This window comes from Rhinolophus hipposideros, assembly GCF_964194185.1.
Source record: "Rhinolophus hipposideros genome assembly, chromosome: 8".
In the NCBI taxonomy this organism is placed as follows: domain Eukaryota; kingdom Metazoa; phylum Chordata; class Mammalia; order Chiroptera; family Rhinolophidae; genus Rhinolophus; species Rhinolophus hipposideros.
This window is the reverse complement of record NC_138054.1, coordinates 57073433-57096832: the sequence shown is the minus strand read 5'-3', so window position 1 is coordinate 57096832 and position 23400 is coordinate 57073433. Positions and strand designations below refer to the sequence as shown.

At 52.8% G+C, this 23400-nt stretch overlaps 1 protein-coding gene across 1 annotated transcript; it reads right to left on the bottom strand.

Annotated features, from left to right (window-relative positions):
* Window positions 1-5390: 5390 nt before the first annotated feature.
* On the bottom strand, window positions 5391-18536 carry CDCP2 (CUB domain containing protein 2; the record flags this gene model as incomplete). The annotated part of the gene is made up of 6 exons (XM_081058041.1): window positions 5391-5717; window positions 8428-8606; window positions 11537-11890; window positions 12890-13225; window positions 15788-16135; window positions 18458-18536. 6 exons carry the CDS (start codon window positions 18534-18536, stop codon window positions 5391-5393), a joined length of 1623 nt encoding a protein of 540 aa, XP_080914167.1.
* Window positions 18537-23400: the final 4864 nt, after the last annotated feature.

Below are 23400 nucleotides of genomic sequence, written 5' to 3'. Positions count from 1 at the left end.
CAAGGCAATACAGATGAAGTATCTGGAACAGTTCCTGGGAGCTGTTAGCTGTGACCTCAAGCAAGTTAGTCAGCTTCTCAGGGGCTCAGTTTCCTCATCTGTGAAGTGGGACTCATACTGATACCCACCTCACAGTATTACTACAGGGATTAAATGAACTACTTTATGGAAAGTGCTTAGATTCTGAGAACAACACCAGGCACAAAGAGCTCAACAGTCATGTCTAACATGTATTTTGTTACAGCTACAAATGTGACTTAACGGTTATCTGTTTTTCTCATTAATTCCTCTGACCTGTTTTACTGTAAGGTCTGGGCTCTGCAGAAAGACCTACAGCCTGGGTTTGAATCCCACCTCTACTGTTTCTTAGAGAGAATAATAATAGTTACTGTTCAGAGACTTAAAGAAGAAAATAAATGCAAAATAAAATCTAGACAAATGCCTGGTATTGAGTACATTTCAATAAATGTTCCAACTTTTATTCCCAACTTACAGATGAGGAACTGAGGAAACTGGAGACTTGGAGAAGTTATGGAAAGTTAGTGGCAGAACCAAGATAGGAACGCCACTCCCAAGCCCAGCTCCTGTCCTGACACCAGCTGTGCCCCATTCCTCTCTGGACTCCAGCAGCCTGGCCCAGGTCCTGGCTCACAGTGGGTGCGGGGAAGTGCCTCCTGAAGGCGGCCCAGAGAATTGGTGGATTGACAGACCCAGGTTACTTTGCCAGGAGGTGCTAGATCCAGAACCCAGGGCTCTGCTCGCTGGGTCAAGCTGGTTTACTCCCAAACAGCGGGGTATGGTGCCGACAGATCAAGGGCCTTTCCACATGGGCGCTGTGTCCCAGAAGACATCATTGGCAGAAAAGAGTAATCACGTGACCCTCTTAGTCCGGTGGGTAGCTTCATTCTGAAGCCAAGGACACAAGGGCTGCTTCCATCATTCTCAGAGAAGCAGCTGGTGTTATCCAGGTGACCTAAATAATAACTTCCCAGCCTGCCTTTCTAACTTCATTCCAGCATACCGCCCAAGCCCTCCCCACCATAGCCCTTTCTCTGTCTCCTTGTCATCACATACTCTTTCAAGCCTCTTTGCTTAGCTCATGCTGTTCCCTGTGCATGGATGCCATTCCCCCTCCTCTACCTGATAAGTCTCCTGGCAGCACGAATTGTCCCTCTGGGCTCCTCTAACACACAAGTTGAGTCAGTAATTTTAACCCAGTCTTGTTTCCCAGGCCGTTGAGAGGAAAGCGCTTTGTTTATTTTTGCGCTGGTCTCCATTCATACCTCCAGATCCCGTCATTCTTCTCGGCCCTGCTCCTTGTCCTGGGGAGACCGACCCACATGGAGTGCCTTTCTCTGGGTTCGGCCAGTGAGAGACTGGAGACTGGAGGGCAGGAGGAGAGCGAGGGGTCCCCTGGCTGGCTGTGTTCCTCCCCAGAGTGCAAATCTCCTCACTCTCCAGGCCTGAGAATGGTGAGGACCCCACTGTCACTACCCACAACTTCTGCACTCTCCGCTGTGGTTTCCCTGCGCCTTTGTAAATAGCCCCTTTGTTAAACTCACTTCACATTCCTGACTTCAGTGGGCCACCTGCTGGTTCTTGCCCACCCCCGGTGACCCAGTCTCTTCAAGCTGTGTGCCTTTGAACTGGCTCTTCGCCCCCAGAGGGAGGGGCCATGTCTGAGCCCGTCTGCACCTCTGTGAAGAAGGAGGCCCAGAGAAGACACTGGAGAAATGTCCTTGACTCCTTGCACCAAAGTACCAATGCTACCACACACGTGGGGGTGAATGAATAGAATTGCGTCGAATTCATCTATTCATTCACGGGTTTGCTCACTCATCCATCCATGGTACTCGCTGAAGGCCATGCCAGGTTCTGGCAGGGATGGACAAGGAGAAGACCGCCTTCATGGAGCTGGCACCGCAGTGAGGGGAGCGGGCATGAAGGAACAAAAGCAAACACATCGCTCACACCATTTCAGGTGGTGATACGTTCTATGACGGAAATAAAGCAAGGCCAACGGGAGCAAAATGACAGGTGTGGGGTGTAATGATACGTGGTCAGGGGGTCGTTGGGCAGAGGAAAATGTGAAGGAGCCAGGTCAGGTGATACTCTGGACATTCCACACACAGAGGCCAGGAGATAAAAAGATGGGAGTGGGAATGACCTTGGTCTCCTGAGGAGTGGCTGAGAAGTATGGCGGTTAGGCAGACTGCATGCAGCAAGACTCGTGGGCAAGGGGGTGGAGACTTGCTTTCCTGTCAGGCCCCTTCCAGGTCTGGGATTTGAAGACTCTTCCAGGAAGCCTTTGCCTGGCCTGGCCTGCAAGCCAGCCACTTCCCGAATCATCCATGTGGAGGCCTTATGAGGTGGGTCTGTCTACCCCTATTCCACATGTAAAGAAACTGAAGCTCGGAGAGGTTAAGCAACCCATCCAAAGGCACACAGAGTCAAGGAAAGAACTGGAAATGTACCCAGGTCTGCCTGACCTGCAGCCCAGAAAATGTTTTCCTAGGGCCAGCACGTCATTTGCCAAGGAATTCCTCATCAGTCACACTGGCCCTGTAGGGACAGGCTGGCAGGAGGACCCAAAACTCCCAGCTAGGCACGTCCAAGGCCACACAGCCAATGGGGAGAGAGCTGGGGTTGAAGCACGGCTCTTTCCACAGCCCCCTCACTCTCTGAAAAAGGGAAATTGGTAGGTGAGCAGGAAAGCTGTGCTACGCTTGCTTTGCCCTGACACTCTTCCAGGGCCAGGGCATGTTAGCTAATGGCTATCATTTCAGCCCTTTCATTTCTAGTAGATACTGTGCTGTCATAAAGACTGTCATTTCCAGCAGCTCATGCAGGATAATCAACATGCTGGCCGCCCAGAGGGCTGGGAATGGCAGTACCTGGGCACATTCATGAAGATAAAACCATCCTCTCCCTCTTGGTCATTTCAGTCCTTTCCCAACCAGACACAGCCCTCATGTTTAAGAGCACTGGCCTGGGGTCCCACGAAGCCCCAGCTCGCTGCATAGCCCCATCCAGCTCAGGAAAGAACGATCTCTTCTCAGCCTAACTTCAACATTTTATAGCCATATGACGGGCACTTTCCCTCCCCAAACCTCAGTTTTCCCATCTTTAAAATGGGAGCAATACATCTGCCTCACGAGGTGGCTGAAGTGAGATAACACGTCTTACACACCCGCTGTGTAGTCAGTGCTTAGGACATGGTAGCTATGACAGTCATGGTCCTGGCGGTGATATTGGTGGTCTGGCTTAAAGCTTGCGTGGTCTGGCCGTACGGCCTGAGCTCTGGCCTCTGTGCAGTGGCCCCTTGAAGATCAGCTGCTGAGCGTAGATGCCCCCAACTTCCCCACATGTGTGCATGTCCACATACACGCACAATCACATACTCAGCCTTGAGAATTCGGCTTCGCATAGGCTGGGCTATTGGCTCTCCCACCCTGATACGCTGACAAGGACAAGGCCAGCTTGGGTCCACCTGCCCCAGGTCCTACCTGTATCCCCCCTGGCCCATCCATGGGTCCTAGAGGGCATAAATTGGGGGGCACCCTCAGAGAGTATCTGGTGTGTCCAGTCCTGCCTATACCAGGAAACTGAGACCCAGGTGGTATGTGAGGTGCTCACAATGCAGACTGGGGAAGGTAGACTCACTCAGTGTCAGGAAGAGTCTGAGAATGAGAAGGTGGGTGGGAGAGAAAAAGGAAGGCGTCTCTGCTCCGAACATCCCAGGGTAAGCAGTCAAGACTCTACTGTTATCACATTCATTCCCAACAAATCACCTTAACTCACCATGTTGCTACATCCTCACAGCAAACTATAAACAGTGGTCCCATTTTGCAGGGGGAGATATCAAGGCTCATAGAATCAAAGTGACTTGCCCAAGCTCACACAGTGAATAGTAAGAGACTGGACTTGAACCCAGTTCGCCCAATGTCCAGGCAACTCTTTTTCCCTTGCTCAATTCATTTCTTACTTTGTTGGCTCTCTTCTCTCCAGTTCTTTTCTCAAGTTACCAGTACACCTTCCCTCCCCACCCTGATTCTGCTATACCTTACTGTGAGCACCTTGAAGGCAGGGCTCTTTGACATATTGTTGACTGCTGTGTGCCTGGCGCCTGTCACAACAACAGGCACAAGCTGAACACCAGTGATTATTTCTGGAATTGTTGAAGGAACTGTAACTGGGCTACAATTTTTAAAAGTGATGCCAGTGGTCAGCATGGTCAATGTGGAGATTTCTGTTATAGTGAAAGGACTCACTTGAGTGATTCATTATGCAAACACACAGGTGAGCAGGAGAACAGGGTGCATTAGAAGTGCATTTTTTGTTTATCTTTCATTAACAAAATTGCTCCACTTGGTATGCAGGGGTCTTGGGAGGGATGGACCAATCGCAGAATGATGTCAGAGGTCTTCTCACAGGGCAGCACTGGGAACCCAGCCCGTCCCCTGTGATGGGAACTTAGAAACATGGGGGTGGACTGGAGTAGCTCTGAGTGAAACTCAATGGCAGGAGACGGTCCAGAGGGCTCCATAGAGAACCCGTCTGAAGGGGATGGGTGCGCTGCTGGTCTAAGTTCAACATCAGCGGTAAGGAGGACAGAAACACATGGGACTTCAATCAGCTTTTCAGTCAAGGATCAAAAGATATTTAAGGAAAAACTCCAACCTGAAAGAGACACCAGTGCTCTGCTTGCAGCCCCACGACCGAGCACAGTGTGCGTCTGCCTCTGGCTTATACAGGGTCTGACCCAGCAGGGTATTGCCACCAGGGTGGACGGGCAGGCACCGCGATGCACACGACCAGTCTTCAACAGCGACGCCATGTGGCGAGGCCTGAAACGACAGCACTCCCTTTCTCTGTTCACGAGTTTGGGGCAACACTGGGCTGCGTTAGACGAAGTCCTCAGGGCTCTTGGGTCAATTCAAGGAAATGGAGGCTCCTGGATGGATACTCAGCTTCCTGCTAATGAAGGCTCGGGATGAGCAATAAGTTGGAAGAATAACAGGTGCCCTTATTTGTACCTGAGCTGGAGAAGCACTGTTACAAGTTAGACGAGTCAGGTTTATCCACTCTGTCACGAGTGACAGTAACACACACAGTTCTTTTATATCTTTAAAATTAATAACAGTTGCATACACATATATGGCATACTATAGTTTACAAAGCTCTTATTCATTCATGCTCTTCTCTAAGCCTCACACCAGCCCTGTGAGATACGCAGAGTGACGGTCCCCAGGAAGCTGAGGCTCAGCAAGGGACCACGACTCGCCCATGGTCACCAACAAATCAACAAGGCCTGGTCCTGCCCCCGTTATAGAGTCCCGGCTGCCTCCCAGGGATGCCAGAGGCCAGGTCCCTGCCCTGCCTGCTCCTGCTCACAGCAGCATGAGGACCACGATGGCAGTGATCATGAGGGCTCCGGCCAGGACGCAAAGGCCCAGGAAGACAATGTCACTGGTGTCCTGAGCCACCGTGACCACAGGGCTCTCCAGTGCCCCCGCCTCGTCCCCGGGTGGTGCTTCCTGCAGGCGCTCAGCTGCGGCAGCATAGGGCCTGAGCCGGTCAGGGCCGGACAGCAGGTGCACAGAAGCCCCCTTGCTCCGTGGCTCGCAGCGGACCTCATACTCATGGATGTCCTCCTGCCCGCCGACCGAGAAGTCGATGTACAGCACGCTGACAATCACCAAAGTGTTGTTCCTTCTCTGTGGGGGTCACAGGCGCTGGCTCACATCTGAAGGGGCCAGAGCTGTGCCCCTAGATATATGGGGACTCAGTACCAAGAGGGCAAGAAGCCTGGGTTCTAGTTCCAGCTTGGCCACTGACCCCCGTCCCACATGGCGTCTCAGTGTCCCCACCTGTAGAAGGGGCACTATGAGGGTGTCTGAAAGGACAATATCAGATTTGATGGGTCAATGTTTGCTTGCTTCAAGGAGGCGGGTCTATGACAGATAGTAACAGTAATCGCAGGGACATTTGCCCCACTCCAGGCTCTGTGTTGTAAGTGTATTATCTCATTTAATTCTGACAACAACCCTCTCTTATTGGTACTATTAATAATCCCTTTTTACAGATGAGGAGACTGAGGCCCAGAGGTTTAATCTCTTGTCTGAGGTCCTGTCACACAAGTGACAGGAAACATATTGTCACCCAGATCTGTCCAAATCTTAACTGTGCTCTTAGCGCCTCACTCACACCAAACAACATCAAACCAAAGGGGACTTTCAGGGCATCTAGTTCATTCTCCTTTCATTGGCAATTTCCAGATGTGACTACTGAGGCCCAGCCAAGGTGATAATGCCCAGAGCTAGGTCGGGAGCCAAGTCTTCTGCCCCCCGATAGAAGCTCTGTCCCTGGTGTTATGTGCCCTTCCTTCCGGAATCTTTTCCCCCAATTATGTCTGCAGCAATTGTGTGTCCCTGCTGTTGGGTCCCTGGTCACCAGCGTGACACCACCTTGAGGTTGGGAAGAGCCATTGAGGAATGAGATGTAAGGGCTTGGCATACTGCAGCCCTCCCCACCCCCAGATAAGGGAGGCAGGAATCAAGTTGCCTTGAGAAGGTGGGGTGCTTGGGCCGAGGACTGGGTGCAGTATTGGATGGCAGCCTGGTGTGGTCTGGGGCCAGGGGCTGCAATGATGCAGGCTACTGTCTCCACCCACCCCAAATCTGCAGCAGCCATTACACTCCTCAGGCTGCCCAACTGCCCCTGCCCAGTGGTGGCACTTCTGAGATGAGGCTTCTAAAAATCAAAGCTACCTAAAACACAGTGAGCAAGCATGAGCCATAGGAGGCTGCTTTCGCTGTACACTTTGGAGAAGGGAGTGAAGGGGAGTCACAAATCTGGACTTTTGTGGACCAGGTGACCTCGAGGGTGTCTCCCAACTCTAGGCTTACAAAAGCCTCTGAGTCGATGTCCCAGTGAACTGCATTTGTGCCCTCAGCCTGTGTGCCACCTCTCAGGAGGGCTGGCAAACGAGAGTTTTGTGATACAGAATTGGGACACTGGACAAAGAAAGACAGGATCTGAGAATGGAAGGGGAACCAGTGAAAGAGCGGAAGTGAATCTACACAATAAAGAAAGGAGAAAAAAAATCATAAAATGGGGGTGGTGGAAAGTTTTTGATGAATGAGAGGCTTGAGGGAGAAAGCAAGGCCACACAAGATGAAGTGCTAGTTACAGTTACGGAACCAAGTCTGCGCTGTTTTTATAAGAGACGCACAGAAAGGCTTTTGACCATTGTGAGCTGGGCGTCTGTGAAAGCAACCCAGGGCAGACTGGTCCTCGTAGGTCTAGGCTTGTAAGGGATGCACTAAGAATCGGTGAGGCTGAGGTTCTCAGCGTTTATGTTTCTATAACATTGATCCTATGATTCCACGGTCCCAAGTTCTGGTGGTGGGTCCGTGACTCTGAGACTGAGAGTCTACAAGTCCTTCCTTCTAGATTTCAAGATCCCCTGCTTCTGGGACTCTCAGCCTTCATCATTTCCTGACTCTGTGCAACGTGGTTCTGCCCCAAAGAAAATCCCTGGGGGATTTAGGGCATGGAGTAGGGGTGAGGGCAGATAATCTTGGCAGCCAAGACTGACCCCCACTTTTCCTCCTGTCAGGTCAAAAGGACAGTGGCTGCCCAGAGGCTGGGGGAGCAGAGGGGTGGACCGGAGGGGCCAGAGGCATATTTAGCTAATGCTGGGGGTAAGAGAGTCAAGTTTAAGGAAAGAATTCTTTCTGCCAAGCCAGTCTGGTAAGTGCCCAGATACCAAGGCTGGGGGGTCACCCCGATAGAAGCCACAGTTCCTTCTCCCTCTTTCTCCTGCCTGAGCTGTCCCTAAGAATGCAAACATCCAAAGTGCTTGGGCCACTGTCCAGAGACTCTGGGGGGCCAAGCTTGGGTTCAAGGCCTCCAAAACACAAAGATAGTAGAAAAAATTGATTTGCAAGCCTCGTTGCCTTTGGAGAAAGGTGGATCCTGTTACCTGAAGGGAACTTTTGTTTTGCAGAGCCCAGGGAAGAACTGGATCGCAGGCTGGGGAAGCGGTGGGCAGGAGGCAGCTGGGCTCACACAGCCCTGCGTGTTAAAGGGGTGAGGACTGGGTGGCCGTGGGAAGCTCCCGGGAGAGAGGGGGGGAACAGCGGGAAGGCCTTGGGGATGGTCAGCCCACAGAGCCTCGTGGGAGGAGCCTGCGCTAGGAGTCTGGGGGTTGTGCAGCTGGACCCCTTTCTCTGTCTCCTTTATTTGTTGTGTCTACACTGAGCAAGTCTGTTGAGGTAAAGCCAAGAGGGGCTGAGGCCTACATGCAGGCTTGTGCAGTTGCCAGAGTGAGGAAGAGAAGCTGAATTCTCAAGAATGGCGAGTGTCTCCCAGCAGGAGTCAGAGCCCCTTTCTCCTGCCTGCCCTCCGCCCCCCAGCCCCTACCTGAGATTCAGTACCACAGGTGTCAAAACGGGCCTGGATCCGAAAGGTGCTGCCGACCTCCTGGGCAGCACAACGCCTGCTGCCCAAGTAGACCTGGGTCCGCCCCAGTGGGGCCAGTGCCTGTGTGGACATCAGGATCTGGAAGTCCGTGCGGGAGCAGCTCACGTTCATGGGCACAACTGAGGACAGGAGGGAGGCGCGGGAGGCCTTAGAGGCAGGCAAGCTGACCCCCACCCTCCTCGAACCCCCACCCACGGGTGGGGGATGGGAAAACTGAGCCCAGGGCTGTCCTATGGGAATGTTTTACATGCATCACTCCATTTAACTCCATCACATGATGAGCCGCCCAGGGCAGGCCCCAGGCCTGCTTCTCAGGGTCCTCCGAGCCCAGCACAGAGCTTGGTAGGTGCAGTAGAAGCTGAATGAATGAATGAATGAATGAATGAATGAATGTTTTTAATTATAATTAAAGCTACTATCTTTGATTACTTTGCCATGTGCCAGGCAATTCATTCAATCAGGTAACAAATATGTATTGATGGCCGACTATGTGCAGGCACTATTCTGCGATTAAATGCCATAGATACAGAAATGGGGGGGGGGGGAACAGCCAGAAATTCTTGCCCTCTTAAAGTTTACACTGTAGCTGGGTGAGGGGGCAATAAATATGTAAAATATACCTAAGTGTCAGAGCGGTGTGAAAGCAAACGAGACAAAGAAGAAACACAGGGAGCGCAGAGTGTGGGGGGAACGGTGAGTGGGTGTTGGGGAAGTTGAGGGGTGAGGTTTGAAAAGGATGGTAAAGGAAACCTCACTCTCTCCCTGCAATGATACTATGAGGTAGATGGAACTAAACCCATTCTACAGCTTTGGAAACTGAAGCTCTGAGAGCTGAAATTGTTTGCAGTGGTTGAGCTGGGCTTTTAACCACTGAGTCTGTAGGATTCCAGAGGTCTTGGTCTCTCTACCCTCTCTGGTGGCCCCCTGCACCCTCCAGGCCAGAACAGTGTGACTCTAAGTGTCTGGGACAGTGCACGCATGTGTGTGTGCTTGCACATATGTGAGTGTGGGGCAGCGCTTGCTGGGGCAGGGGTGAGCATAGGGGAAAAGAAGGGGTCACCGGTGGGAGGAAAAGGAAAGAGCTGGCAGGCAGAGGCCTGGAACTCTCGACCTCTCTTCGGGAAATGCCTCAGACATATTTCAGCCTCTGGTGTCTGGACAGTTGGGGATTTATGGGCCTGCCGTCTCCCACAATGATCTTGGTGGCGCTGAACTGTGTGTCACCCTGATTGATGCTGAGGCTGTCCTCCAGCCAGCAGGCCTCCTGCAGCCTGGGCCACATCTGGCACCTCGCCCAGCATAAGTGCCCCCGTCTGACCCTGGGTTCCCACAGGGACTGGGAAGGGAGGTGGGGAGGGGTGGGAGTGGGGGCTCCTGTCCCTGAACAGGAGCTAGGATTAGAGGTGTCCCACCCTCAGTCTCTGGGGGCACCAAAAGGAGAAGGGGCTTGTGCGAGGACACACAGAGCTGGGAGGGGATCTAGGCCTAGAAATAAGTCTGCGGAAGCCAAAAGGAACTCTAAAGTTCTTTTAGCCAATGTCCTCATTTTACAGGTGGAAAAACTGAGACCACATAGAGAAAGTGACTTGCCAGCTAGCTGGGGCACCTGGCTCTCTGGAGTGCCATCTAAGAGGGGGATTGCTCTAACAGAGCGACAGTTCTCTTCCCCCAATTTAGGGATGGAACTGACAGGTCCAGAGAGGGTGGGTCTGCTTAGATTACTTCACTGCGCTTACGGCAGCTCTACTGTTTCCTTCCCCATCTCTGGGACCCCAAACTCTTTTTGTGTATGAAGTAAGGAGAGAGGAAAGAGCTTTCAAATGCAGAACAGGCCTGAGAAACGTGAGAGAAAGAAATCCACCTTCAGCAAGGATGTCCTCAGAGCCAGGCTGCGACCTGTCACCTCATTTCATTTTAATGACTGCCTGTCTAGGGCATTCATCAACCCCTTTTTACAGATAAGCCCGATGGATGGTCGGTAAATCACAGCAGTTGGATGTGGCCCTGGTCTTTATGAGCTCAGCCCTCGGCCCTTTCCCCAGGGCTTGCTCAGCACACAGAAGGCAGTGAGTTCTAGTCTTGGCTATGCCATCCACTGCCCATGTGACTGCAGTGAAGTCTTTTCCTCTCTCTGTACCTCCATTCTCATACCTGAACAATAAAGAGCTTTAGGCTGGTCAGGCAGAGGGCAAAATGGATCCAGAGCAGGCATTGCTGGATCCATGGCCCAGAAGGGTGGTACGAGGAGGGCAGAGATGGTGACCACTATCAGCTGGCAGCTGGAACTGGCACTCTGGAGGCTGGAACAGCTGAGTACCAACCTCCAGCCTCCTCTGCAGTTAGGCAAGTCCATCTGACCAAGTTCAAATCAATGAGACCAAGAAATTTGTCCAGGGCTTCTGAAAATGCTTCTGCTTTCCTGATAAAAGGACATTTGTGGCTAGCACCCTCCCTACCCTCCTCCAGCCTTGAACGTGGACATGAAGCCTGGAGCAGTGACAGCTATTTTGCAGCCATGAGACCAAGAGAATCCCAGAGATACCAGCTGGGACTGTGTTGAGTCCCTGAACCAACAGAGCAGCTGCCTCGCTCCAGACTTATTGTTACGTGAGGAAAACAGAGGCGGCCATTTGTTCAAGCCTCGGTCAGTCAGGATTTCTGACTGATACAGGGAAGGCTGCTTGGCATTGCCGTGGTTATACCAGTTATTTATCATAAACAGTATTACTATATATTTTGTGTCTTACCCCTAGATACAGAGGATCAACCATAGTACAAAAGAGGCCAGATGGGGAGGGATTAGGGATCGTGGAGTTGGAAGCTGGAAAAGTAGGACCCTGTAAGAGTGGAAATAAGCAAGGACCACAGTGGCACTAAAGGTTCCAGGGCAGGAGTCAGCCATGGTGGAGAGGCCCGGGAAGAGGTTGGGGAGACCACTCACGAGGATCAGGACGAGTTGGTGGGATAGAGCAAGGAAGCTACAAAGACCCGGGGCCCCTGCCTTGCCTTCCCCACACCCAGGACCCCTACCCCCTCAACCCCAGCTGACCTCCAATGTAAGCCACAGAGAAGCCCCTGTAGGTGGTGCTTCGGTCCGTGTGCAGCAGGAGCAGGAGCTGGTTGTGGCTTGAGGTGACAGGTGGTGGCAAGTGGTGGCCACACCAATTCCCCAGCAGGGGCGCCTCCTCGCTGGCCCCATCAAAGGCTGCCAGATGGTCGAAATCACAGGTCTTGGTCAGGCTGTTGGGCCCTTCCAGCTCCAGGTCCAGGAAGAACACCTTGACCCGGTAGCCAGGAGGCAGGCGGATGGTCCAGTGGCATCGGATATTGTTGGGGTAGGAGCTGGGGTACTGTGGGCTGGAGAAGTTGCCCCGCACAGCTGTGTACACGTCCTGGCATTCCCCTAGGGAAGAGCGGCGGGAGGAGCAAATGGTAAGGGTGGGAACTGTCACCCTCTGCAGCTACAGCTTGGGCAGCAGGCGCTACAGGGGTCCTAAAACCACCCTGGCAGGCTGTGGACACCATGGCCAGCAAACCGGACAATTGATCCCAAAGCCTGCTTTAAACTGAAACTAGCTGAAAGCTGGGATTCTCATTCCAGTTGGCAATCCCCTTCACGAGTGTTGGCCCTGTTAGAAATGCAGTAACAGTACCTAATGCCTGTCCTTAGGGTTGAGTCCACACTTGGACTTGACAAACAATGTGATTCATGACCTGACCTTGCCTCTTTTCTCATTGACCCTCATCCACCCTTACCTTCCAGCTTCACCAAACGTCTCCTAGTATTACATACCCTCTCTGTCTTCTACACTTTGCACATGCTGATCCCACTTAGAACACCGTTCCCTTCTTTGCATCAGGCTAACTCCTTCAAAGCACTGCCTAATTCTCTCTTCCTCCAGGATGTCATCCATGATTCTTACTGCTACATATGTCACAGTGAGTTGTCACTGTCTGTTTCCTTTTCCATCTCCTCCTATAGATGGTGAATGCCCCAAGGGTTCATTCATTCTCTTGTACAAACAAGATTAAATACGTACTATGTGGCAGGTACAAAGATAAGCCCATCGGAACTACAGTCAGGCAGGGCAGATCGCCATGCAAACCACACGCAAACCACACGCAAACCACACACAGACGTGACGTGTTAGATCATTGCTGTGAAAAAAACCTTCTGTAAAGAGTTGAAGGAAGGGATTCATCCTGAGCGAATCAGGAAGTCTTCACCGAGGAGGTGATGTTGGCCAGGCAGGGAAGGGTGTGCTAGAGCATTCCAGGCAGAGAAAGCACAGGAAGCGCAAAACCCAGAGGCAGGAAGTGTGACCCTCTCTCCCCACAAGCATACTGGGGAGGCAGGAGCCCAGCACGCACAGGGGCCTGGGGTGCACCTCCCGACCCCCACCTGAGAAGTAGTAGGCCTTGAAGCCCCGGCCTCCGATGTTGAAGTCAGACTTGAAGACCACCTGCAGCTCGTGGCCCAGGGACAGCAGGGTGGGGGGCCTGGTGCTGCCACAGTAGTGCTGCCCACGGGCAGGGCCACGTGCCCCAAGCACGGCCACGTAGTCGTAGGAGCACGCCTCACTGGCCTCCACCTGGAAGTCCATGAAAGCCAGCTTGATGGCGGCGGGGCCCACGGCCTGGATCACCCAGCGGCACTCCACGCTGTTGGGGTAGTTGTTGGGGTACTCGGGACTGGTGAGGACCCCCGACAGGCCCGTCAGGACACCCCCACACACATCTGCAAGAGAGCCCGCTTGGATTGACCTTTCTCCCTCCCCATGGCTCCCCAGCCTCCTCCACAGGTGTCTCACGGGACCCTCAACACCACCCACTGCGTGCTGCTAAGGGGCAGGCACAGCCCTGTCAGTTAGCACTGAAGCCATCTTTTGAAACTGTCACCATAACCCTATGAGGGGTGTGCAGTGGTTTTTCCCATTTTACAAGGGAGAAAATGGAGGCACAGAGAAGTGAAGTAACTTACCTGTGTGAGTTTGGGTTCACCCAGACAACACCCTGAGACAAGGATTTGAGCACAGGGGACCTCATGTGGGGAGTGAGGGAGTGATGGCCAAGAATGGGCAGGGAAAGGGAGAGAGCCACTACAGGGCATTGTCAGGTCAGCTGCTGAGCCCTGTAGGGGAACTCTGGGAAATGTGGAAAGCACATACCTCACGGTTATGTCACCTGAGAGTAAGGGAGCTGGGGCATTCATACACTGACTCTCGAGAGTCCAAGCTGAGGGCTGCTGCGGGTAGACATGACCCACAGAGACTTCAGGAAAAACTCTCAAGCAAAACGATGAGGAGGTTGGCAGGAGCCATTCAAGTGGCAAGTTCCAAGGGACGTGGGCAGGGCCCCGACAGCAGGTCACCTGACTGGTGACATGGACAATAGGGTTTGACTAACTGCACAGCCTGCGCACTGACCTTGCTATACTCACTGTCTACTCCTACCAGGCCAGTGGGGTACAGAGACTAAGTGGCCTAAGTTCAGAAATGTTATTAAATCTCTCTAACAGATGAGAAAATGAGGCTTAGGGAGAGAATCTAATGAAGTAGAGATGGGCTGGAGGTCTGAGGCAGGTGTCTCCCAACTCTGCCTAATATTAGCTGTGTGACCCTGGGCAAGTAATCCAACCTCTCTGAGCCTCATGGGAATATTAGAAATCATAAAACCTGCCCAGCCTGATCCACCGGTCTCAGACTCGTGCAGAATCTAAGAAGATGCTGGTGAAATCCTGTCAGAATCTAGTTTAGCTAATACAACCAGGAGGTTAGTGATAATGAATGCCATGACTACCTGGGGGCCAGGAGCTGGGAGGGGCACACTCAATGTATTTTGTGCGACTCCAGAATCTCTCACCCCATGTCATGGCTTTGTGAATGGAGCACTGTGCCGGGCGGCTAAGGACTTGACTTCTTGTCCCAGTGTTTCCCCCTCTGAGCTGTGTGATCTTGGGAAGGCACATGTTCTCTCTGGTCTCAGATTGATTGTTTGTGGAATGAGAGGGCAGGTTTTGACAGTCTGTGAGATCCCTTCCAAGGCTAACATTCTCAATCAAGCCTTTCAAACTGTGCTCCAGGGTTCCACAGTGGCCCTCTGGGGCAGCCATCTGCAGGCAGGGCAGCTGGTGCAAATTTCATTCTTATGCTGTAATCAACCTATGTTCTAATGCAGGGAAAGGCAGTGTCCACAGTCACATGTCTTCATGTAAACATGTAACTTATTGGAGGCCATCCATATTGACTCATGAATATGTTTTCAATGATGGCTTACAATAACAAGTGTTAAAAATATGAACTTACAGAATAAATGCACACCACTAAAATGCTGTCTGTATCTGTTTTATAGAACAGGGATTATTACTATGAGGTTCCATTTCATAGTAGAGTACTCCTGTTCTAAAAAGTGTTGGAACACACTGTCCATGGAATCAAGACTTTGATATCTATTTTTTTTCAGACTTTGCTATCTTGACATTCTTAAAATCTAAGGGTCTAAAATTCCAATTCTATGCCTCTAAAGGCAGAGGGAACTGGTGTGCCACCTGAGGCCCGGTTACTGTCGGTGGACACTGTGTACCAGGAGCCTCGGTGGTTGTCTATTGCTTGAGTTGCCATGAATAAAGGTTTTGGCTTTGGCCTTGGGAAAAGGCAGGAGGTTTGCGTCTATGCAGAGAGGCCTGAGGACAGGAGGAATGAGTGAAGGAGAAAGGCAAGGAGAGCAAGGCCTCCACTTCCCTTATTAGACTGGAGGGCAGGCTGCAAGCTTAGTTGAGGGAGGCAGGGAGGGATTAGGGATGCACGATACAAGAGGCAAACTCAGGAAAGGCTTTGGGAAGGAGAGAGTCACCAGTTCCACACAGACCCTCGTCCCCCTCCACTCCGGAGGACATGGGTGGGGGCTTCCCGTGCCCAGGAAGTAATGGGATAGTACAGAGGAATGAGCAGCAATGGCAGCCTGGCAGCCTCTCCTGTGTCCTGATGCCATGGCACGAGATAAGAAAGAGAAGAAGAGAAGAGCACGAGAGGCCTTGTTCCTGAGCACACTGAGACTCTCGGGGGCTCCCGGGAATAATGGAGGGAGGCGTGGGGCGTGTTGTCCTGAAGGTGGGAACCCTCAATTATCGAGACTATAAATGCAGGCTGCCTTGGTCCCAGGAGCTAAGACAGGAGGGTCATCAGGTTATGGAGCAGCCTACGTGCTGGGGCGCTGAGCCCCTGCCAGTCTCAGCTTAGCTTCCCTGCTCTCGTCCCACCTCTCCCCCAGGGCCACTCTCTCCACTGCCAAGGCCCCTTGCCTTTTTGGTAGCCTGCAGAAAAGCCGTGGCTGGCCACGTGCTTGTCTGAGTGGAAGACAACAGACATGACGTGCCAGGAGGAGGTAAAGGGTGGGGGGGGCGCCTGGCCACAGAACCGCCCCAGCAGGTTGCCCCTGTCTCCTGACACCCCGTTGTAGATCTCCAGGAAGTCGAAGCCACAGGTGTCGTGGTATTCCAGGTCAAAGGTATGGAAGGTGAGCACCACAGATGAGCCCTCGGCCACCACAATCAGCCAGCTACACTCCGTGTTGTAGGGGTAGAGCCTGGGGAAGTTGGGGCTGGAGAAGTTTCCAGAAGGTGCTGAGAGCACACCCCCACATTTGACACCTGGGGCAAGAGAGAAGAATGGTTCAGAGTCAGCGCTGGGGTCTTAGGGGGAGGGTGCAGCTACAAAGGTGGGTCTTTGGGACGGGATGAAAGAGCATGAGGCCATCACGGTCCTAAGGCAGTTCATTTGTTCATGGATGTGTTCCTCTGTTTACTTACTCTTCAAATATTTATCAGACATTCTTTTAGTCATTCAACAAACATCGCTTGAGTACTAGGCATTATTTTAGGTGTGGGGGTTACAGCAGGAACAAAACAGACAAAAATTCTTGCCTTCATGGAATTTACATTCTGGTGGGGAATACAGACATAAACACAATAAGTAAAACACAGAGCATATTAAATAGAGATAAGTGCTATAGAGGAAAATAAAGCAGGAAAAGGAGATAGGAAGTATTGGGTGGGCGGGACCAGGCTCAATTAAGAGTTTGTCAGCAGATGTCAAAAGCCATGAGAAAAGTGGAAATGACCCTGAAGCCAAGATGCCCTGGCCAGGGGCACCCTGAGCCTCGCTCAGCTACAGTCCTGCCTCCCTGGTTACAGAGCCAATGCACTCCTCTTTTTGCATCAACACATCCAGGTTGGGTTTCTGTCGCTTACAACCAAAAGATCCTGAAACATACCCTTAACCCAAGTTCCTACAAGAGAAGACACACTCCTCAAGCACGTGCCCTGTCCCGGGGCCCCTCCCAGGGAGCTCACAGTCAGGGGGTGGGGTTTCGGAGTCAGGCTCATGAGACAAAGCCCTGCAATGTGACGGTGCTGCAGCCACACAGGGGCCCTGAGGTCCAGAGGAAGGGAGGTCAGCCTTGCTGGGACCAGCACTATGAGCGGAGGGACAAGATTCACAGAGGAAGTGACATGTGAGTTTGACTAGGAGGATGAGAAGGTTTTGTTAGCTGGGAAGCTTAGAGGGAGGAGATGGCATGAACCAAGACTCAGCCTCACCATCACTTAGCCTCCCGAGCCCCAACTGTGCATCTGAGAAGTGGGGATAACGACACCTCCCTTGCTTGGTGGCTGTGAGCATTGATGACACAAAGCCATGCAACGGCTGCAAATGCACATCCAGTTCACATTACCAACTCCCTGCCTGGCCCCTGGGCCAGACCGGGGCAGGAACAGTGTCTGATTCATGCCTTTATGGCAGGAGGACAGAGGGACACTCTGTCCAGTGCCTGTCCTTGTCCTTCCCCTAGCCATGCGCACGGGACAGGATGCCCTAGGTGCCACCATAAGTGGAGGCCTTGTCCTCCAGGACTGAGCCAGGCTCCCTGGCCCCCAGGGGCACCCCAAGGCCACTGAAATCCTGGTGGTTGGAAAATGGGAAGAGTTTTCCACTGAGGCGTGGAGCTGGACGCCTGGGTGCCCAGCCCATCTGTGCCACTAACTAGGCGACGGGCAAGTTACATTTCCTTCCTGAGCCCCCCTTGAGCCCGCAGGAAAACGAGACATTGATGGCTGTTTGCTGAGACCCCACTACCTGTGTGCCCCTGGAAGACAGGCGAAATGATACCGTCCTCACTTCACAGATAGGCACATAACACCCGGGGGGTTGGAGCAACACAAAATGGCCTAGGACCAGGGTGCCAGCCGGGTTCTGGGAGCTCCACAGAGGGAGCATGAGGCTGCTGAAGGGACACGGAAGGCTTTCTGAGGAGGTGGTGTTTGACCTGAATTTAACAGATGAGCCAGATGTGGAAAAAGAGAAAAGGGACCTTCCAAGCAGAACGGCCAGCGGGTGAAAGCCCTGGGGGGGATGAATCTCTAGGAGAGGGGGTGACGCTCTGACAAAACACGTGTGCCCAGGAGACACAGGGAACTGAGGGTGGGTACTGTACGGAAATCAGAGCCAATGCTCCGAGGGCACTGAATGCCATAAAAGGAACTTTGATTTCACCTGGCTGGCAGCAGGGAAGTACAGCAGGCTCTCAGCAGCAGAATAAAGACTCCTGCCAAAAACAAACCTGTAATAGTCCTCTAAGCCATTCCCTTTGCCCTTGGTAACCATGCAGTCTTGGACATGTTACTTAATCTCTCTTGCCCTCAGTTTCCCCATCTGTAAAATGGGACACTAATACCCATCTTAAAGTTGTGAAGTTTAAATGCAATCATATGTAAAGCATCCAGCACATGGCAGGCACTTAGTAAATACTGTCTTCTCCCATCTCAGAAACAAATCTATCCTTGACTCAACTAACTACTCCAAAAGGGCTTCCTGCTTTCTGGCCTCCCACATAGAAACCTCCTGAGACCCTGGCTGCTACCTGCCCATTCTTCTCCCCCTCCTCCTGGTTCCTGCCTGTCCCCAGGAGTTCCTACCTTTCATGGCTTGGGCCCTGGGGCCTGGGCCCAGCAGTGCCACTGCCAGCAGCAGATAGGACCTCAGCTGTGCCAGCATCTCCTCACTGGGAGTCCCCCACAAGTCTGCAGAGCTCTAAGCAGGCCAGGATCTGAGGGTCTGCAGCAGGGGAAAGACAGGTGAGGCTGAAAGGGCCTCCAAGTTAATGGTGGTGTGAATAATTCATTGGCCCCTCGAATTAGTAAGCTGATATCCAGGTTCTTCCTTCACTCCATCCTAAGGTGACAGATCTAGTGTCACCAGGTTTACACGTTCTGAGATCTGCACTGGCCACACTGTATCAGGAAAGGAAGCAAGCTGGGGCTGGAAGGGAATTTGGTGATGGAGAAAGGGCATGAGTTTGGGGGCTAGGTAGATCTGGAATCCATCCTAGGTCAGCCTCTAACAAGTCATCTAACTCCTCTGAGTCTCGGTCTTACTCATCTGTCCAATGGGGCCATTCAGCTCTGGGCTATTGTGGAAATGAAATGTGATAACATATGCTAAAGTACATAATGGGTGCTTGCTACAGATTTTTCTCATCCCTCACCCATGAGGGAGCTGAAAGAAGCCTCTAATTAGTGGGACAGGAGAAACATCCTTCAGACATGCTTCGATTAGCTTAGAAGGTGAGCAAAGGACATTGTAGTGGACAGCTAATGAAGGAAAAGCCTTTTTCATGGAAGAATGCAGCAGGAATAACAGAATGGGGAATCCTATTGCTCAACTCTTACTGCAATCATGGATCAGAACCACAGTGTTAATTCTGGCCAAGAATATTAAATGTTCACTCCTTTCCTGATCCCCAAACCTTGCTTGAACTTCCATATGTGCCAAGCCCTGTGCTAGGAGCTAGGCTGAAGCAATACCCTCCAGGGTTGTGTGTCCAGCAGCAAACAAAATCCATTTCCTTTAGGAGACTTATTTGGTTCAGTTCAGCCCAACGTTCATTTCCTAAGCTCCTCTGCTCAGAGCCTGCACCAGACATAGGGCATCCGAGGTGAATGGGGCACATTTCTGCCTTCCAGTGAGGAGCCTGGTCCTGGTTTGACCGACAAGGACTGAATCCTGGCTCTGCCCCTCACGGCCAGGCTGCAGGAACCTGGGAAAGTCACCAGCCTCTGTGAGGCCCAGCCTCCTCGCTGTGAAACAGGAGTAACGCGGTAGCCAACGGTGCGCTGGGAGCCTTAGATGAGATAATGTATGGCAAGTCTTAGCCAGGGCCTGGCTCAGAGCACAGGAGCCAGCATGATTTTTATTTACCTCAGAGAAACTCAGACGTCCATCTGCCAGACCACATGTTGCCTCTGGCCCATCCTTTTGTCAGGAGGTCCCCAGGGATCCCTTCGCTGCCAGCATGGGAGGCCACCTGGAAGGTGTTCAGCAAAGAGCATCAGGCATAGTCAGGCCTGAGGCATCGGCTTACCTATGGGGCTTGATTGGCAGGGACAGAAAGGTTCAGCTGTCCTGGGCAGTCTGAGGAGATGGGAGCTTTTACTAACAGAGCACTGTGTGTGAGAGAGAGGGAGGGAGCTAGCCCAGGGCTGCGAAGCGCTGGGCGTGGTGCTAGGAGCCCCCCATTCACTACCGGGTGCGTCCCCGCAATTTCAGGGGCACATGTTAGACTCCCCATCTTACACAGGAGGACACTGAAGCTCAAGGGGATTGAGCCACTGTCTTGGGTTGAGTCGTTCCACAGGAAGTCTCTGTAACAAGAAATGGAGGGCAAGTCGTTTATTTGGAAGGAGACCCCAGGAAACACAGGTCGTAGTGGAGAAGGGAGTAAGACAGGGATGAGAAGCAGCCTGTGCAGGGTGTGTCAATGAGCAGCTTGCCATGTAGGCAACCAAGGCTCGACCCCCCAGGGCCCCTCCTTAGACAGTGTAGACTACAACCCAAATTGTTCCACTGAGGGGTAAGCAAGGGGAGTGTCTGGCCGCCAAATGCCAACTTCCCCGGGGTGAAGGCTGCTGACGGCATCACCCTCAGACATTTCCAACCTGCCTGGGAGTGACCCGCGTGCCTGGGAATGGTCAGTGTCGCAGGATGTGGGCAGAGCTGTGACGGCCTCCACGGAGGCATCATAATGTGAGACTGGTGCCATTACTGTGACTACAGCCCGGACGTGCAGGCCCTCAAATCACTCATCTCTGAAATGTTCTTCCAACCTCCCAGAGCAACCGCCTCTCTTCCCACACTATCGTGCAACCTCCCGACACTGGGTCTCTTCCCTGCTGCTCTGCCCCCACCTCGCAGACCCCTCGTCCCACCTTCCCTCTTGGGCTTAGATTCCAGGGTCAGGGTCATCCCAGCTCTCCTTTCATGACACCTGCTGGCCAAGCCCTGCTGGCCCCGTCTCCCTGTGTATCTGGACCTCTGAGCACTGCTGAGCCGAGTCCTGTCGGCACAGTATCCCTTCATGGTCTCTGGCCTCATCTAGGGTCTCAGTCCCCCCCAGCCCCGGCTGCCTTTTCATGTTTCCTTAGGTGGCTCTCTCTGTGACTCTCCACATTCGCCCCGAGACAGTGCATCCCCACCTCCCTCTGCAGATGACCCTACCCCTTCCTGCAGAGCAAAAAGGCAAGGCAGAAAGCAGAACCCTGCCACCTGACACCCCTCACCCTGTCCACAAGTGCTCCTGTACCCTTCCCTCCAGCCTCAGAGAAAGGTAGTCCCATCTGCTGTCCAAGGATAATCCCTCCACCCTACAGAGCGCACCCTCCCCCGGCTCAGGGACGTAACTCCCCATTAGCTCCCGCCTCTCTCCATAACCTCAGCCTTTCCTGCCCGGCTGGCTCTCTCTCCTCCACATTTAAGCACACGCAGGTCTCCCTATCATGGGCACACAAACACTTTCCATGACCCTAACATTCCCTCCAGCTCCCATCCTGCCCATCTGCTGGCCTTCACAGCCACGCTTCCTGCAAGCAGTGTCTACACGTTTTCTTCCCCTCCCTTTCTCCCCTCCCCGCTCCGAGGCCTGCTGCAGCGCACTACAGTTCAAACTAAGTGGTCACCAGCAACTCCTGCTCACTAAATCCTACCAGTGGTCCCTCTTTCTCCTAAATAAATCACATGCATTCAAATCCTTGTCTTGAGCCTGCTTCTGGAAGAGCCCAAACTAAGACACATGCCCAGCCAGAGAACATCACCGGCAGAGGAGCAGGTTATCATGACAGGCTTAACACGCTTTACCTTTGCTACCACAACAGAACCAGACTTTGGTTAGTAAAGAGCGATACAAGGATGACTGGGGAGCTGGCAGCCCCCTGAGTGCTGCTCAGGCTCCTCAAAACCAACAGTTCACAAACTGAACTCATCGATGCCTCCCAAATCCATCCAACTCCTCTGGTATTTCCTGTGAATGTGCTGGCACAACCAACCTACCAAGCAGAAAAGTCGGAACTGCTTTGACTGCCCGTCCCCTCACCCCCACATCCATGGTCGCACTTGACCTTGGTCGCCACTTTAGGCTCTGAAACCCCCTCTGAAGCCATCACAACCCACACGCTCTCTCATCGCAGTGGCCTCTTCACTGCCCTGTGTCTGCTCCTTCCCTGCCCATCTCAAACCACTTTCTACTCTGATCTTTCTGAAATGCTAATCTGACAATATCACCCTTTGCTCAAGATAAAATCCAAAGTCCTGTTTGGCATTCAGGCTTCTTTGGGACACCCCCGGCCCCCAGCACATCTCAGACTTTCTCCCCACCTTGAGCTCCACACACCAGCCACCAAGCATCTCCTCACATGCTGTGCCCTGAGCCTGTGAGGCTCCACCCTTCACAGACTCTTGTTCATCCTTCCAAACACAGTCACCTCCTCCAGCAAGCTTTGTTGACTCCACCCCAAGCCCCTCCCTGACAGCCCGTCCCTGAGCTCACCCCCAGCACAGAGAGGTTTTTCTGTGAATACCCTCTGTCTTCTTGGCCTTTCATTCCAGGGCCCAGCACAGGGCTCAGCCCAGAGCACAAACTCCCACTTGACTGAGCCTCTGCTGCTCATCCTCCCCTAACACATCCTGAATGTGCCGTTTATGGATTGAACTGCTCGAGGACACACAGCTGGGAAGCGTCCTGTCGATTCACGTCCATGTTCATCTGTGTCCAAAGCATGAGTGGCAGGATGGCGGGGTGTGGTAGTCAGGCAGGGAGCTCCGAGAACAGGACAATGTGGCTTCAACTCTGGCCGTTACTGGCTGTGTGGCTTGGACAAGCACTTCGTCTCTCCAGGCCTCCATTTCCTCACCTGTGAAATGCGAATGGCATCTCCCTGTGGGCACTGAGAAGATTACATGGGTTACACGTGTGGAGTGCGTAGAACCGTGCTGGTATAGTAAGCTCAGAGTGCCAGTTTTCCCTTATCTTGCATTCCATTTGTGTGAGCTCCAAATGCTACAAGGATCTCCAGTCTTCTCGCACTTTGTTTTAGCCCATGTCTCTTTGACATCATCTCTGAGTGGGGCCTCCGCTGCCTGGCTGCTCCGCCCTCTAACCAGCAGCCTTCTCTCCTGGGCCCCAGGTGGGGAAGGGGGTCAAGAAGCAAAAAAGGCACCTGCCAACTGCCTGCCAGGGTCATTAATGCGTGCCTGAGCCACTCACAAGACAGTCAACCCTGGTACCTGGGGGCCTGCCAGTGGGTGCCCCACTGAGCTCTCAGGACCCACCCTCAAACTTCTGGGTGCATCTTGGCATAGAGATGACCCTCGTACCGTGGCTGGCTCTGCAGCACCCCAGAGCACACAGACGCAAGACGCTGTGTCTGGGCGGCAGGCGGCGGCTGCGGTGCAAGCCTGTTTCTTTCACTGTGTATATTTGTCCATATTGGGATGCCCTGTGCCATCTTCTGGTCGCAGCTTCTTCAAGTACGTGAACCCATCTTCGTGTCAATGCATCGGGCACCAAGCACACTGATCTCTGTGGGTA